The sequence below is a fragment of the Platalea leucorodia genome (genome assembly GCF_965183815.1).
Source record: "Platalea leucorodia genome assembly, chromosome: 7".
NCBI classification, from domain to species: domain Eukaryota; kingdom Metazoa; phylum Chordata; class Aves; order Pelecaniformes; family Threskiornithidae; genus Platalea; species Platalea leucorodia.
The window spans coordinates 71,341,393-71,359,186 of NC_138829.1; the positions used below are offsets into that span (position 1 = coordinate 71,341,393).

At 50.2% G+C, this 17,794-nt stretch overlaps 1 protein-coding gene across 17 annotated transcripts in view; it reads right to left on the reverse strand.

Moving 5' to 3' along the window:
- Window positions 1-17,794, reverse strand: part of RAB3IL1 (RAB3A interacting protein like 1) — a 41,475-nt gene that overhangs the window by 16,648 nt on the left and 7,033 nt on the right. For 8 of the 17 annotated variants that reach the window (XR_014228763.1, XR_014228764.1, XR_014228765.1 and 5 more), the window contains exons 3-12: window positions 14,379-14,613; window positions 13,771-13,866; window positions 12,130-12,207; window positions 11,298-11,513; window positions 7,807-7,935; window positions 7,581-7,693; window positions 6,248-6,271; window positions 4,268-4,367; window positions 3,188-3,254; window positions 2,393-2,765 (exon numbers count right to left, since the gene is read on the reverse strand). Coding sequence is in view for 8 of the 17 variants with exons in the window: in XM_082317640.1 (XP_082173766.1) it covers window positions 2,683-2,765; window positions 3,188-3,254; window positions 4,268-4,367; window positions 6,248-6,271; window positions 7,581-7,693; window positions 7,807-7,935; window positions 11,298-11,513; window positions 12,130-12,207; window positions 13,771-13,866; window positions 14,379-14,613; window positions 16,576-16,691 (1,257 nt within the window). In the remaining 9 variants the exon portion in view is untranslated. Of the gene's footprint in view, window positions 1-171; window positions 2,766-3,187; window positions 3,255-4,267; window positions 4,368-6,247; window positions 6,272-7,580; window positions 7,694-7,806; window positions 7,936-11,297; window positions 11,514-12,129; window positions 12,208-13,770; window positions 13,867-14,378; window positions 14,614-16,575; window positions 16,777-17,794 lie in introns of those variants that run through there. The other 9 variants (XM_082317635.1, XM_082317638.1, XM_082317639.1 and 6 more) reach the window with 6 other exon arrangements.

Consider the following 17,794-nt stretch of genomic DNA (forward strand, 5'->3'; position numbering starts at 1 on the left):
CACAGCAGGAGCAAGCTGAGGAAGAAGAGCACTAAAAGCCCGGTCCCCCAGGACACGCGGCGGCAAGAGAAGCACAGAGCCCAATGCCGGCCAAACTTTGGTTTTTCTCTTGGCTACCGAGCACACGTGCCCCAAGCAACCCAACCCTAGAACGGCAACCAGACCTTTAAAGAGGTTAATAACTAATGTTTATTTTCCTTTATTAAAGAGCAGGGTGCAACCAACCCGCTGTTAACGGAGTGACTTCGTATTAATTTACCAATTGTTCTCTCTGCTTTGTTTTAAATGTAAGACAACCTCATACAATGCATTTCTCCAATTCCTTTCATCTCAAAGTGCTTTACAAAGTGACACTGGGGGGAAAAAAAAAATCCCACAAACCCAAATGTCTCCTACATAGAGATCACCTCATTCCCAGTGCTGCAATGCAGCCACGACTGTCGTGCAACGTAGCAGCTAATGGCCCAGGATGACTTGTAGAGATCAGAAGGTCAGGGGGAACAGAGACAAGGAGAAACTGGCAGGGATAGAATTTATCTGAGCTGAAATCTGCAGCTGGGAAAAAAAACATTTCTATTTTCTCCTCTAGAAAAGCTGATGTCAAATTGCCACAAGTCTGCAGACAGCACCAAAAGAGATGCAGGTTTATCGCTAGCTCAAGACCCAGCCAGACTCTCACCCAAAGATGTATTTTCCAGGCTTTAACTCCACATTTGAAAGATATTCCTTTGGTGAAGAGTAGATGTACGCACTCACCCAGCTAGGGCGAGCAGCACGAGCTGGGGCACTCAGCTGCGGGAAGCAAAAGCAGAACTGGGGTGGTAACAACTCGGAGGTCAGCCCTGTCTGAGCTGACGGAGGTGGGTGCAAAGCTGGTATGTATTGTCAGGAAGGTGCTCTCCCAGCTCTGGGGATGACAACTCACGTTTCACATAGCTACTAAACCTTGGCAAACAATACCACACGCCAGGATAGCTCTAAGGAAAGGAGTCCCCTGAGGAGCAACTCAGCAGCATACTGTGAGTGTGCTCAGTGACAGGAAAGCTTGTGCTCATGGGGGTCTTCTACAGGTCTTCTCCCCTGGACAAAAACACAGCAGCTCAGTTTTCTTCCACTGAAGATACAGAGCTCCTACTGTAGCACCTCTTAGGAGAGGATGAAACTTAATGGAGCTGAGGATGGTGAGCCGGTTCTGGGCACAACTTGCTCAGATGGGGGTTATGATGATGGCGGAGGGACAGGGTGACATGCCAGTCAAGAGTGCAGAAATGCCAACGTGAGATGAAACCCCCGGGGTGGGTAGTGGCTGAGCTGATTCCACAGTCACTGAAAAAAAATGGCTAAATTGGCTACAAAACACTGTCATGGCTTTAACACAGTTCTGTACAAACCTGGGCCTGAGCTCAAGCTGTAGAGCACCTCCGCTTCACAGCAGCTTTAGTGACATCCTTCCCAGCACATGTGAGGCATGCAGGAACTGCAGCCACATCCCTCATGTGCACACAAAGATGTCTCAAATCTCCTCAGTGGGGATGGCAGCCCAGAAGAAGCGGGGTTTCCCAGTGGACATGCATCTCTACGTCTGCTGCAATACCGGGGAGGAAATCTCGGGGCCTCAAGACTGCACCCAGCCTGGGCACGCTCCTTCTGGAGACAAAGAACCCAGCCTGGGACCATGGTTTCTATCTAAACAGTGGGGCCAGTGCTGCCCAAAGCTACCCTGAGAGCAGGAACAGCTCAAAGGCATCTGTCTGGGCGTGCGGTTTGTATCTAAGAGCACCACAGGGGACTCCTGCACTGAGGATTGTCACAGGGCACCACCCGTGAAGGTCTGCATCCGCCCGTGACAACTGCAGCAGATTCTCTAGACCAGGAGAAAACATCCCGCAGACTGCGGCCACGCTGCAGCCAGCTGCGAGTTAAGCAGTTTCCCTCCTCACTTTCTTCTGCCGATAGCCCCAGGTGCACAGCTCCGGCCTCTGCTCCGGCTGTTCCCCCAGCCTGGGGATTACCCAGTGCCAAATCGCAAGCCCAAACACAAATCCCGCTTTGTGACTCGGTTGGCAGAAAGCTTCTCGTGCAGGCTCCTTTAAAAGGAGCAAGGAAGTACTTGGAAACAGGCTGTTCATGGCTCTCCAGAAGATTATTGTGTGCTTCTGGCATTTACAGGGCCGTGAGGGGAGTGCATGGTTGGCAGGACCTAGGCGTGTGGCTGGACACAGCACCCTCCACCCCAAAGAATGAGTGGAACAGACGGACAGACAGCCAGCATCTGTCCTGAAAGACTTGCTTACAAAGAAGGTCCAGGACTCCTGCCCTGCACAGAGCTGGCCTCAGACTATGCCAAAGCAGACTGCATATAAAAACAAAAGTTTAAAAAAAATGGATATACACTGCATATAGGAGACTCCAAAGAGGACAGTCTGTAGATGGCCACCCCAGAGCCGCCAGGGCCAGCCCAGCTCTGAGGGGGTAGCTCGGCAGCTGCGTTCCAGTCACAGTTGGAGAAGTGGGACAGCTGAAGGTGGAACTTGTGCTTCTTGCTCCTGGATCAGCTTCAGGCGGAGGGAGGGCGGGGAGTAAGGCCCACTGCAGGAGAGGCACGGCATTCATCTGTTCGGCAGACTACGTTTGACAAGCCATTCATACAGGAGCAGTTTCCTTCCATGCTCAGGCGTCTGCTTACATCTCACTGGGATAAAATCCAAGTTTGGCCAGAGACATCTCTCTCCGGAGCCGCATGACCTCCCAGTACATCAGCTCCACTGCAAAGCAAAATGGGTGTGGGGAAGAGAAGGGAAAAAAAAACACCAAAAAATCAGTAAGCAGGGCACAGCTGGACACCACCTCCTGTTACGCTGTGCTCTCAGTGCGGCCCAGCCAGGCTCATCCCCAAAGAGAGGGAAGCAGATGTGCTGGAGGGTCCAGCAGGACAGGCTCCTCAGGTCAGCCCTTACCAGCTCCACCCCAGGGCAAAGCTCCCAACAAGCTGATGAGCAAGGAAAAGGTGCATCTATTCCTCCTGCTCATGCCTTTCTTTTGTCATTTAACTGTTTCTAAAAGACATAGGGAGTTTGGAATACCCCAAGCTGGCCCCATTCCTGCCACGCTAAATAGGACCCTCTTAATCCCTCCCAACGGCCCACAGAAGGCATCCCCACCGCAGCAAGCTGCCATCCCCACTTACCATCCTGCCTCACCAAGCCCTGCTGGATATAGCGAATGTATGTGAAAAAGTTGCACACCGCTGTGATCTGAGGGAGGAAAAAAAAAAAAAGTCAGCTACAGAACTGCTTTGCCTGTCAAGAGGCTGGCACAGCACCCAGCAGGAGAGCAGGACAGCTCTTAGTGTTCGGCACCTGAGAAATGGTACCACGTACCACCAGGCAGAAAGAGATAGGAAGAAAGTTGGCTAAAAAAAAAAAAAAAAAAATCCAAATTCTGGGCATATGCAATCCCATCCCAAGATATTACACTATCCGTGAGACACACTGTGGAAGAACTCTAATCTACTGCAGGTTTGAGACATAAGTAATCACTACTTAATGTGGCAGCAAAGTCCACGATTTTCCTTCAAAGAGCACTGTTCTCCGACCGAATGAAGATCTTTGGAGTCAAAGGTTTGTGCAGAAAGCGTGTGTGCAGGGAGGTAAGGGTGTTCATGACACATTACTTTGGTGCCAGTGACAAAAATTAGTCAACTTAAGTCCATGCACAAAACCAACTTTTTGTCTCAGAAAGTCACATGTTGCAGGATCAGCTCTTCTGATATGCAACTCGGAAAAGAAGAAACTTCTAAAATGCTCTATTGAATCATAGCCCCAGCAGCAACATTAACAAATCATTCACCTTCTCCCTTCCCTCCAAAGAAAGGACAGCTTCTTCTCATAACCATTTGAGTCACTGATCTGTACTGGAACAGTAATAAGAGCCAGCATTTAAAGAGCAGAAAATTACTGTGTTTTACAAAGGAGAATTAAAAAATAATAATAAAGCAAAACAATCAAAGCCCTGTACTGAATCACACCATGGAAAGCGAACATGCTGAAGACAGCTTGCCTGAAGGAAGGTAAGGCAGAGCACCAGAGCATGAGGCAGGGCTGGAGACCTGCACCCTAGTCATCGACCAAGAGCCACCTCGACTCCAGGAACAAATTCAAGCCCCACAGATCTCTGTCAGTTTGAGGGCTGACCCAAGAGCTCCTCCATCTCAGGGCTTGGAACAATTTTGGAGGGTGGAGGCACCCTGGGAAGGTGGAAGACTCACCCTGGCCCTGCAGGATGGTGAAATGTAGTAGTAATTCCCAGAATCGCCCAGCATGATGCGGTGCTTGCAGGTCCTGGGGAGGCCACTCAGAGCACATTTCCTGCAGACGAAGGAAAAACACTTCAGCCTTCAGCAATCTGGCGGCACAGCAGAGCACAGCAATTCAACAGCCTCAAGACTATCCCCAAGAGGTGGAAGTGGGAGCTCAGAAGCCAGATGCTGTGTCAGTTCAGCATGAAGAAGAAAATATGAGCCTCTTGCTCCTTGAAAGATTTCATAAATGGCAAGTGTAGGAGACCTTAGGCTAAATATCTGGAACCATGAATTACTTCATGCCCAAGCAAACCAAGGCTGTACCCTTTCCCTGGCAGACAGCCCAAAACAAAACCACATAAGATATTAAAGACGTGAGGCTGGAGCAGAGCATAACAAAAGTCATCTGGTCTCTGCACATCTCCTCCATGTTCCAGGCAAGGCTTTTGCTGAAGGCGTTCTGCTGAGGTGTATCAGCTTTCCTGGTGGGATGCAAACACGCTGGCTGGGGACCAAACCTGGTCTCAAAACAGGTAAATCCAGCATTTGAGCAGAATTTGCTCATGTTGAGAACTTAAAACAAGCCACACCGCAGCCTTTATGCCAGGCTCCTATTCATTAATTTGGGCCTGATTCGGACCTACACTAGTTGAAGCCACATGGAGTGACTTTGTACTGACTCCAGGGGCCTTTGGATAAGGCGTGCAGTTCCTAAGAACAAGCCAATCCCTTCTTGTGCAGACAGGGAAGACGCTTGGCTTCACAACTGTAAGGAGATTTCAGACCGACTGAAGAAAAGTCTTTTCAAGACAACTCAGCTCCCAGGAAGACCACCGAAAGATGTAACCAGCAAGGGTGCAGCATGCCTCTGTTTTCTTGCCATTTCCTTCCATTATTTGCAAGACGAATGGTTCCCAGCACCAGCCAGTTGCCCTTCCTTCATCACCACTTAAAGCAGCAAAGCAGAATTTTCTACTGCATAGTCATCACCACATTCCCCGGAGACTTAGTGCTTGCATGGTGGGAAGGGGGACATCACTCCCCAGCTGCAACAAATTGCTTGGTGGGCCATGGAAGATGACAACACGTGGGAGTAGATGTTTCAGAGAGCTCTGAGCATGTCTCTGTGCTTGCTTTCCACTGCTGTCAAGGCAATTATTAGCTAAGAATGGAAACACGGGCTGTAAGTGTTTAGAGGCAATGAGAAGTAATCATTGCCCAAATATTAACACAACCTACAGGGATCAAATCCTCAGAAGGTACAGGATGACTGACACCTTTGTAAATGAGATACTTTTAAGAGGTCCTAAATTTGAGCATTGCAGCGCACTGGGAAAAAAGAGACTCCTGCTGGTCACTCTTGGCTTGGTTGATTCCATTTGGTGTAACCCCAGCTATCACAGCTGTAGCTAGAAGTAACCTAAACCACAGCATTTGGACACCTGCCCTTCAGCACTCTACGCACCCCAGGGCACTTTGCTGGGCATGCCATCATGAAAGCCAGTTGTCTTCAGCACCTCCTGGCCAGCATTTTACCCTGATGCTATATAGGCAGTGTCACATCGTGGCCAACTCAGTCCCTGCCCATCTAGACTCCTCAAACTGTTGCACTGAGGTCTGCACAGTACAGTACAGACAAGTAGGTCTGGCAGGTCCCAGCTTGGGGAGGGACCCCAGCTTTCTCCTTTCTGGCCCACAGCCTGTCCAAAGTTGTCATAAAAATCAGTGGTTTGCATCTGGAAAACAAAGGGGAACAAATTCCTTTGGGGTCCTTTATTGCCAATAGCAAGATTCCTTACCATCCTGTCTGGGTGGAAATTAAACAGAGTTAAAAAGTTAGCTTAGTTCAGCTCTAGCCTCAAAGGTGCTAAATTGCACTAAGTTTAGTAACTTGTTAATGGATTAGAGATCTTTGATCACTGACTAAAAAATAAACACTTCACTTACGTTACAATTTGTGACCGGAACCCACTGCGAAGACACAAAAAAAAAAAAATCAAAAGGAAACCAGTAAGGATAAACACAGGATGGGTTGTTCTTGGAACAGGCCTGACACATACTCATGGAACAATTTGCCCAGAGATGACAGAAAATGCAGGAGAGAGGGGTAGGAAAACTGCATGCCGGCAGCATTTACTGTTACAGGAACACCTTTGCTTACAAGTTGCTCTGCTTGAAGGTAAGGGAGGGAAGAACAAAGAGAGCAAGCCCTGACTGAACTTAAATTCAACGGCTGAATAAAATCCCCTATCTTTGTCTGGAATATCACGTCACTCCTGCTAGCGCTCCTCTTCTTTAAGGCAACCTCAAGCTGTCCGTCACATCAGATACAGTCACGCAAGCTCTGCAGCATCCATAGCCCCGGTTCTGATGGCAAGGTGACAGCATCAGGTGGGGAAGGTGATATGCAGCAAGAGGAGATCTCTTCTGACCTAGGCTCAAACCCACCTGGTGCATCAACAAGGTTGGGAGTGCAAGGGGAGCTTAAACCTCACAAGATGCAAGAAGATGAGATAATGCAGCTCTGACTTAATCCTTTCACCCTAGGTTATGCAAACACACCTTCAGAGAACATTAAAGTTGCTACCTTAAGGGAAAAAAATAAACAAACCTCTCCCAAGCCAAGGGCACTAACACATCACTAGGTTATCCCCCAAAACAGTCAAGTCCAGTACATCAGCTGAGCTGAGCTAATTCCCCTCCTCATGTAAAGAGTTGAGCTGAACTACCCCTGGTCGTAGGCGAGGAGAACACTCAGAGTTGAGCTGAACTACCCCTGGTCGTAGGCGAGGAGAACACTCAGAGTTGAGCTGAACTACCCCTGGTCGTAGGCGAGGAGAACACTCAGAGTTGAGCTGAACTACCCCTGGTCGTAGGCGAGGAGAACACTCAGAGTTGAGCTGAACTACCCCTGGTCGTAGGCGAGGAGAACACTGAGTTGAGCTGAACTACCCCTGGTCGTAGGCGAGGAGAACACTCAGAGTTGAGCTGAACTACCCCTGGTCGTAGGCGAGGAGAACACTCAGAGTTGAGCTGAACTACCCCTGGTCGTAGGCGAGGAGAACACTCAGAGTTGAGCTGAACTACCCCTGGTCGTAGGCGAGGAGAACACTCAGAGTTGAGCTGAACTACCCCTGGTCATAGGTGAGGAGAACACTCAGCTGAGCCCTTTGAACTGTTCAACTCAACTGACTGAGCGAGGCCTGACCAAACTCCACTAGATGGTACAAAAAGACCAGTAGCAAGGAGAGGACAAGAGAGCATAAGCACGGTTCCTTACTTCGGCCCACCGCACTCTTCTGCTGACACCTTCACCACAGGCAGTGTCTGGGAAGCAACCGGCTCAATGGTGAGTGTATTCTGCTCCACAGCCACTCGCACCAGCTCCGACAGCTGCAGCAAAGAGAAATGAGTTCAGATACGAACGTGCAAAGGTCACCACCATAAAGGTGCAACTTTAGTGCTGCCAGACTGTGCAGGTTTTGTCCTCCTTTTCCAGCACTCACCTCCTGCTTAGTGAAGTCCAGACAAGGTCCTACATCTTCTCGATAAATTCTGTCCAGGAAGGAGCAGGATTTATCCAAAGTTGGAGATTCCTTCCAGGCCTGGAACTCAGCAAATAAAATGGAGTCGACCTGCAGCAAATGTCCAAGAGGAGCGGGAAGAGGGAAGGTGGGTGGAGGGCGAGACACCATATCAGAAGGTATCTGTTACTGTGCAGGTAACCTAACTATGAAACATCTGCTTTGGCATCTAGAAAGGCTCAGACATCACAGAAGTGGCTGAGGGAAGCTGGCTTGCTCGAAGGATCTTTCATCTCCCACCCATCAGCAGTTCTGTGCCAGACTGACACAGCCATACTGGGCTTATTCTGCCTAAAACCTGCATGCACCTCTCTATCCCATCTTCCTCCAGGACAGGGCAGCACCTCTGCTGCAGGAAAGCCACCACACAACCACCGAACAGACCAAGCGCCCGCTCAGCCCGTGGCAGGAATGACGAGAGGAGCTGAATGGCAAAGCACAGTGGCAATGGCACCCAGGACACAGGAGGCAGGAAAGGATTGCTACAGAAAAGGATGAATTGGAAAAAGCTACTAATAAACAGCCATCAGCAGGACTACATTCAGTGAGCCCAAGTATGAGCTCACAGGGTATGCCAGCCCTTTAAAGGCCACTCTAAGCCCAGGACTCTGGTGTTTGGGGAGTCACGGAAGTAGTGGGAACACTGGGCAGCCACACAGGCTTGCAGAGGCAAGCTGATTGTAGGAAAGGAGGTCTCTCAGAGGGAACTCAAAGAGTAGGAACAGCTTTCCCCATTCTAATGTCTGCTTATTGCCTTTTACAGGTGGACCTGCAAGCATTATCACTGCTCAGCAGAATGGGACCCATGCCCTGAGCCAGCAGGAGGGTTGCTCCCTCCATCCTTGTCTGGCTGAAAATACTTCAGTCCTGGAGACTCTCTGGGACCTGACATTTAAAACCCAGATGGATCATTAGCGGAACCACCAACCTGACTGACAGGCCATCTCCTTAAAAGGCCAGCAAATCCTATTAAAGCTACCAAAAGGAAAAACAAAACTAAAGAAACCCTGCTGAGCAACACAAAGAACATAAGTGAACAAAGCTGAAAAAGGTCTGCGTTCTAGCACACTCGCTCTATGCTACGGAGACTGCTCACCTGGTACCAGGAGACAGCTTCAGAGCCACAAGATGGAAAAACAAATTGAGAAAAACACAAAAGCAAAACAAAAAAAAAAATGGAGGTTAGCATAAAGGGAAGCTAGAACTGAAAGGCTGGAAGCGTGAGAGGCGGATGGGTCCCTCCCCTCCCCAGTGCTGTCCAGAAAAGTTACCTGCCGCAAGGATGAGGAAGCATCTGCCCCCAAGGCCTGCCAGCTTGGTTCATAGGTGATGTGGATAGCCTTCCCGGGGATGATACAAAGGAGCAGAGAGAGGAGAGCGGGTAACCCAGACTTTGAGGGCAGAGGAAGAGACAGACAGTGAAGGAAAAGGTTTAGAGGGACAAGCAAGAAAGGGAGGTAAAAAACACGAGACAAAACAGAAGATACAAAGAAAGGCTCGAGTCCTCCCTTCCAGGGAAATAAGTGTGCTGCTCGAGACATCACGGGGCCACAAGCCACACCTTTTGACTTCAGCTTGAGGTGCAAAAAGGGAACAGAAATTCTGTCATTTTTAGGCTCAATTTAAGATGGGGCACATTTTTTCCATAGAGCACCAAGCACCAACTCTCTGAATGCCAGGTTCCCTTTGACCACCTCTCACATAGCCCCCTAAGGACTTCGAGGGATGGAAATTACCAAGTTAACAAAAAAACACCCCACCCTTGATACACAAAATTATTAGTCGCTTTGGAAGCTGTAGCCCTGGGATTTTAAGCCCCAGGATATCTGCACCATGTGGAAACTACCTACACAAAGAAATGAGAGGTCCAAATCTTTAACAAGCACATCACTTACAAGAGCCAGCGTTTCTCTAAAGACTGTCAACATGAGCTTTGCTGAGACTGAGCCAAGAACAGCAAAATGAACTACCCAGTGGGCAAAAGTTCTCTCTGCTTACTGTAGGCAGAGGGCAACTGCTACAGGGTAGTCGGTAGCTCACCGAACTGGGCTCTCAGTTTGGAGCTCCTCTGTTCTGACTGGAGGAATGGTTAGCATCGGGAGAGGTCACAGGACCTTAAAAAGATTAAAACCTTTTTCTTCCTAGCCTTCAAAGCAGCCTCTAGCTGACTGCATTTGACTCCAACTTCCAGCATATCTGGACTGTTCCCTGCTTGACCAAGAGAAACCAGTGCATCAGGGCTTCACAGCTACTGAACTGATTTTTTTCATTTGGCTTTCTTTCTAACATAGCCTTTGTTCCTCTCTGCCTGTGAACAGAGTTAAAGATCTTCATCTGTCGTTGCTATTGCTGTCTCAGGACAACGGCTACAGCCGACGTTGCCTGAAGCATTTCATCCAAACTCTAGCAACAAGAGCACCGCGCGGAAGCTGACAAGGCACATTCATTGAATCCACCGCCAAAAGCAGACATTACCAGTGTTGCCAGCACAGTCCTGTTTGGTGAGAGTATTAATTTCACAAGCGGCCCTTCTGCATACATTCTCACACAAGCCAAGTGACCAAGTGCCTTCGTGCTCCCTCCACAATTCGTCGTGACAGAGGCCACAGCTCCCAAAAAATCACTAGGGAGACATGTTCCCCCACCACATTCTCATTTTCCTTCTTCCTGACCAAGTGCCATAAGCTGCCTCCTTTTTGCTTCCCAGGACAGCTGTGTACACATCTGGCTAGTGGAGAGTTCCCAGACGGAAAGGTCCTGCTCACAGGAAGAAGCGTTACTTACACCCATGGTCACAGCAGGTGGGGGACTATCAAAGGATCACCGAAAGGAATTAAACAGGGTTTGTTTGAAAGATATTCACAAATGCTTTGTATGCTTCTCTGCCCAGTTCCTTCCAGTGAGGAAGGAATTAAATATTATTAACTAACGTTCTGCAAAGAAGAGGAAGAACACGCTCAAGAATACAGAACAAGTGACAGAGACCACAAGTTGATGGACGTGTCCTGGTGTCCAAGCCAAACTAGGCAGGGAGAAGAAGCAACAGCAAATCACGCCAGAACAGGTAGTGGGCTCAACTGCCAAGATGCAGCAAACAGCTGGCTTCTGCACAGCAGCTCCTGACATATCCCCTCTCGGCACTGGTAACTCCTGGATCTGTCCATGCCCTCCAGGGATCCCTCAGCTGTCCTGACGCAGCCTTCAACACGCTTCCCAGAAGAGGAAATCTCTACAAACCCTCCAGAGCCTGCCTCAGCACAAATTTAGGGAACAAGCCACTACTGCACAAACAGCTTCTCCCACCACTGAAACCACAGAGCTCTCCAGGAAGCCCAACTCAGAAGCCGCACAGCTCCCTGAGCCCAGTGACAGCAGTGGCTCCGAGGCCGATGCAGTGAATGGCCCTCACCCACCTCTTTGCACTCATGGCTGACTGGCTCTGGAGTCACATTCTGGCTGGCAGCTGAGACCATTGCGCTGCTGGTGCTTTTGTTTCGCCCATGGCCCTTCCTGAAGACAGCTTTAGAAGGGCTCTGGAGCTGAGGGTGCAGCTCCCGGTTTGGAGAGGAAGGTGTGGATGTGATCACCAGCGTCTTCAGAGCTGTTACCTCTGCTTGTAGCATGTCGATCTGAGGAGACAAGGCAAGAGTCAACAGCACCTTCTGAGCTTGAGCTTGCTGCAGCCCACCAAACACTAAAGCCACAGGGAACCAGCTACAAGCCCAGTCATGAAGCCTTCTCCCCATTCTCCCAAATGCCCACCATCACCCAGAATTTTAAACAGGACTAAACAGCAACTATTTGGGAACCCATCCCTCTGCTCTTCAGTCTGAGCACATTTTGCCCCAGGCTCTTTATAGACCCAATAACCCAGAAGAAATTTCTCTCTCCTCATGAAGGAACCAGTTGAGCAGCCCTGTGATGCAGCCTTGTCAGGAAATTCCAACTCCCCAGCTCCCTGCTCTATCCATCCCCACAGCTGTGGCAATTAAACAGCATATCACTTCTCTGTGGTTCCCCTGGCATCCATTTCTCAAAGAGGAGCTGGATCAGCAGCAGACTGCAAGGATGCCTTTTCCCCCTCACTGTCTGCTGGAGAGGGAACAGAGCAAATGCAGCATCTCAGAGAGATCGAGCTGCAGGCACTTTACTCTCCTCCAGCCAACAAGCAGCACCACGGCCAGGCTGGGCAGAGACGGCACCAACCTGGCACAGGGATCAAGTCACAGAGAGCGCAGTTCTCACCTTCCCCCGTGCCTCCCTCAGCTGTTTCTCTGACGCCGCCTGTTTAGTGTTTGCTTCTCTCACCATCTTGTGCGCTTCCTGGACCAGAGAGAATTTTAGTCTGCCTGTTGCAGCCCCAACTCACAAAGCCACCAGAGCAGGCCAAAGCTCTGCCACATCGCATGCTCCGGGCAAGCAAGCAGGGGGACAGACATCACTGCCACATCCAAGGGTTTTACTCTGTCAGCCGTGAAGTGCCTTCCCCCAGAATTTCCCAGAGAAGGCTCTCAGTGCAGAGCCTGGAGTGCATCCCCCTTCTAGGAATGTACTTGGCTAAATTAAAGAATCCAGCTAGCTGAGTCCAAGGTCACCTCTTTCACTGATAGGGGCTGCTGTGAAGAAAGCTAGAAGCAAGTGCCTGCCCCTCCTTGCCCTTGGGAATTACTTTAAAGCTGAAGCTTTAACATTAGCACCCACCTGTGCTACATCACAGCTGTGTAGCAGCTGTGTCTGTGCCCAGTCTAATACCTCTGCGACTCTGACCTTGACTCAGACTCACTAGCTTGGCTTCCTGACTTGACCTCAGGCCTGCGTTGTCACTGGTTGATCACTGGGCTGTTTTCTGGCCCTGACTGCTGTCTGTGGCACAGATCCTGATCCAGACTTGCTGTTCCACGTCTTGGCTCCTCGCTGGTGAGGTCACTGCTCTCGCCTGGCTTGTTATTGCACTTTGCTCCCACTTCCCTTGAGGAGTGGCCAGCCCTCACCGCGCTGGGCATGGATGCAACACAGCAGGAGCTGTAGCTCAGGTGGGGGCCAAATGGTGGAGGCTGGCTTAAAAGCATCTCCCACAGGAAGAGGGGAGCAGTGCGAGTCCCAGCTGGGGCCTCCCGCAGTGCTGTCTGGAAGTGGTCTGTCCAAGGCCACCAAAGGAAGGGGACAGCCCTCAGCTACTAGATCTCTAAGTTCGCCCTGAGCCCAGGCAGCCAAATCTCCAGGAGGGGGATGCTCTCTTGGCCCTCACACTCAGCACCAGCTTGTGTTTCAAAGGTACAGATGGGCTCTGGCTTTCCTCACTGCCCAGTCAAATCCAGACATTAGAGCTGCTGGTAAATGGGATTTTTGCCAGGATAGAGCTTGGCAAGAATCACATTACAAAAAAAAAAAAAAAAAACCACAAACCAACAGGCCTTCTGAACGCTCACTGGAGCACAGTATATGAGGACAACCAGCTTGTTCCCACCCCAAGCAAGGGCTGACACGAGCCAGGGAATCATCTCTATTACACAGCAGCTGCTGTCCAGACTACAGAGCAGACACGGGAGAGGGACAAGGAGCTATGCGTAGCTCCAGCTACAGGCATCCCCACATCTGTTTTTGCTAGCAGATGTACAGACCCATAACTACTGTGCTCTTTACGCCACCCCACAGCTGCCAGAAGGGGAAAGAAATGCATGCAAATGCTCCCCAGGAGCAGGTACGAGCCCCTGCTCTGAGGCTGCAAGCGCCTGCAGCGCTGCCCAGCTCTGCTTCTCTAAGTGGGAACAGGGGAAAGAAGGAAACCGTGGGAGGAGATGGCTGGAAGTTCAGGGAAAGCCTATCTTAAAGGAGTTGGATGTAAGCTTAGTTTAAGAAATGATGGGAAAAGGAAGAGGGTGGTACCTCAAATAGGCTAGCTGTTAACTCCTCTAGTTCCTGCTCCAGTTGTTCTCTGACTTTTGACAATCTCTCACATTCTTTGTCCTTCAGCTTCAGCTCCTGTTTAGGAAACAGAGGGACACGTGAGCTCATAGCAGGCCCCAGTAGTGCTGATGCCTGCTTGCCCCCATCTGTCAGTCACAACCTTCCCTCCCCACCACGGCACGGATCCCCGACCCAAGACTCCTGTCGCTAAACCCTGTACCACGCTCCGTGTCACCAAAGGCATCCCTCCACAAGTTGTAGCAGACTTTTGAGGCTGGAATTGCTCATTTGCCATTAGCAAGGAGGCTCCATAGTAAGCACTGCCTGCCTCAAGCCGCTTTCTGCAGCAGGTTTCCAGGACTAATTTGGATGTTGGCACGGAGGCTTTGGGTCAACCTAGCAACTCATGTCCGGCTCCAGAGCACTTTGTGGCCACCTCAGCTCAATCTCTCTCCTCTTCTGCCGCCTCCAGACTGCGGCACAGCCACATTCAGACCCTGCTTCCCTCAGCACCACCTCCAGGAAAACCCCCACTGCTCAAATCTGTGCTGCCATCCTCAGGTGCTCTCACAAACTCTGGGCCTTACCTTTTGTGCTTTGTGCAGCTCTTCCTTCAGGAATTCAGACCCCTTTTCACGGATCTCCACTGAAGAGCTGCGTAGACGTGACACATTGAGCTGCTCGGTGGACTGGGTCTCATCCGCACCTCCAGCATCCTGGCATCCGCTCTCTGGCTCCTCCTTGCTGCCTTTGGATGGCATTAGTGGCTTCCAGCGTCCCACGGCTGGTTGCTTCTCGCCGTCTTCCTCAAAACTGGCCTGGCTGTGGGGTACCAGCACAGCGAAACTTTATATGGGGGCGATTCACAGCCCTCCTCTAACACTCGCAACACGTCCACCTCCAGCCTCTCACAGGCACCGAAGTGAGGCTGGGAGGGTGATGGTATAGGAAGAAGGCAGGGCTGGTTTCGAGGACCTGCTTTGTGCCCAGCAGCACCAGTTCCTTTACCCTGCATGCAGGCACTGCCTCCCTACTGAAGTGTTTCACCCTTTTGGCATGGATTGCTTCCAGACCAGCAACAGAAGAGATTACGGTCTAAAATAAAGACTCTGGGGGAAATCTCTACTCCTATCCTGGGATCTTTAAGAATCACACAAGTTCAAAGACACTGCTTCCCCAACTGAAGGGGAGTAGCAAGAAAAAGACAGTACCACACTCTCATTCCCTAGCAATATACAGGCCCTAATACCCTCCACTGCAAACCCAGCCTTCCTCTCCCCCCACCCCTGCTTCAGAGGGGAAAACCCCATTTTCAACGTACTAGTTTCCCACCAAAGCCCAAAGACAGAGCTGTCTAAAACACTGTATTCCCCTTGAGCTGGGCTGAAGCCCTATTTCTTAGTTTCCATGGCTGTCAAGTAAAGATGTAAGAGAGGAAACCAGAAGAGTCACCCGGGACACTGTTCCCCAGTGCTCAGTAGGACTTTGTCACCTGTGAGCAGACTAACACAGACCCTGGAAGAGGCTGACAAATTTAGTAGGTTTTGCAGCTGCTGGCATCTTGCGAGAGGAAAACGTAGGCTTGAGTGCCTGCAGGACAGGGCACTGCAATCATAGTGTTGCCTAGAGCACGTGCATCCCCTTTCCTTCATGCATCGAGCTGTCCTCACGTGGTCACCTGCCATTTGAAGTCAGCGGGAGCACGATCAAGCCTTGCACGCACAGGAGCTTTCTATCATGTCCAGCCACTCACCAGGCCACACACACTGCACTACTGATTAACCTGCTGCCAGTTATCTCCGGGTCACAAGCCTCAGTGCTATCCTCGTCCATGCACAGCACCAGTCCCTCCTCCCTCACACTCCTGGCTACTGCTTCTTGTCTGCCACCTTCTCCCGCAAAGAAGCTATCACCTTTTTTCGGTTAGGTTCACTTTCTGCTCTTCCCTTTCCCCCAACCTCTGTATTTTCCTCTCCTGAATTTGCCCTGCGTCCTGTATTCCAGCCAGGCCGCACTCCTCCCCCTCGCTCTGACTCCAGCTCCATACTGCACGACAGAGCACGGACTGGGCTTATCTCCTCAGCCACGTGTAGCTCAAAAGAGCCTTGTTCTCCCTCATCTCACCCAAACACAAAAGGCAGTCAAACCATGAGGCCCAAATACTGACAAGCCTTCCTCTCCTAGGCTGTGCCAGCCGGCAACAGCATGGTGCTACCACCTTTTCTACTTAAATTGCTCCCTTTCTGTCCTCCCAAAGCTGCCCACGAGCAGCAGTTGTCCAGAGTCATCTTCCAAAGAGGGAAAGAAGCGGCAGATACCAGCTAATTCAGCTCAGGTACCCCAGGAAAGCATGTGGAAAACTCTCTGAACCCTTGGAAGACAAAAAGCACAGGATCGTCCCTGCTGCCGTGCCGTGCCGTGCCATGCCAACCAGGCAGCGTTTTGACTACAGAACCGGGGGAAGGGGACATGCAGTCGGTATCATAGATTTTGTTGACCTCTCTGTTGAGCAAGAACAAGTGAAAGCACCAGAAGGATGGTCACACAGCAGTGCTAAGATGGTAGGAAAGGACAGAAACTAACTAGTGTCCCATTGACTTCACCTGCTTTTACTGAACATTCACTGGGAAGATCTAGAAAAGCAGGCTCATCCTGGTGATGCTACTAAATTTGGAAGTGTGGAAAATAACGTAAAAGGGTGCCCTGGGGAGAGGGCAAGAAAATAAAATTAGTTTTGGCCAGAGGAAAAAGGACAGACAGTGCCTCCAAGCAAAGATAATTCACCTTGAATTATTCAGCATGCTGGGACCGCTTGATAAAAAGCAGTACGGACAAACATGGAGGGATACGCCTGACTGAGCGAGCCACGACCAACGGGAACCCCCAGACTGGGCAGGCATCTACAGCTTGAGGTGCGAGAGAGCGCGCAAGTGCGAACTACGTGGTGTCCAGGGCGTGCAGTGCCTGCTCCATCCAGTTAGGCTGCTCTGCTGGCACATTTGGTTAATCGGAGGAAAGGCAGAACTGCACAGAAGAAATCAAATGGTTTAGAAAGGTCAAGATTAGCTAATGCGGATCACTTGCCTAAACAGTGACATCACTAATGGGATGAGGAGGTCTCCAAAGGCTCCGAACACTAAGGAAGGGGAGGGATTGAGCAAGAGAATGACCCAAAGGAAGGAATTAAATCCATTACAGGAAGGTGGGGATGTAATGAGACCAATTCATCCCAGAGATCAGGGGAGGTTCTCTGCAACGGATTTGCCACGGAGCAGGGGAAGCATGCCAAACAGAGAGGTCTGTTCAACAGTTAAACCATTTCTCAGTGGAAGCCCTCTCTGCCGTGGACTTTTGAGATTAGACAGGGTTAAGTTGCAGAGAACACATCTCTCCAGGTTCTGCTGTATTAGAGAAGAAACACACCAGAAGGGCCCCAGCCAGCCCGAGCACCTCCAGCTTCTCTGATCAGAAGGAAAAAAAAAAGAAAAACAGAGCATAGAGGAAAAGCTAGATTCAAAACCAAGCAGCTAGCAAAAAAAAATATAGCAGCAGCAAGGAACAGGGACATTTCAACAGTCGACTAAACTACTAAGACAGCCAATCTAACCCATACATAACAGGAAGAAAAAAAAATGTTGTTTTTTTATGAATCTCAAGTTCTCGGATGAAAGGGCCACCACGTACACTCACGCTCTCTGGCTGATCTTTCTTGGAAAAATGTATCATATCCTAAAGGTCCCACACTGACACAAGAAATGCAAACTTAGACAAAAAAAAAGAAAAACAAAAAAAAACCCAACAACTTTCTAAAGTTGGATTCTGTAGAAAAAGCAAAAAAATGTGCAGGATCCGCACTTTTTTCCAGCGGGCCCCACACGTTTCCTGCAGCGCCGATCTGACAGGGTTATTTCCCATAGGAACAGCCCGGGGGTCTCTCCGGGTTAAACTCCTGCCCCGGCTTACGAAGAGGACCCCACTTCTCCATCCCCTCCAGGACAGACGC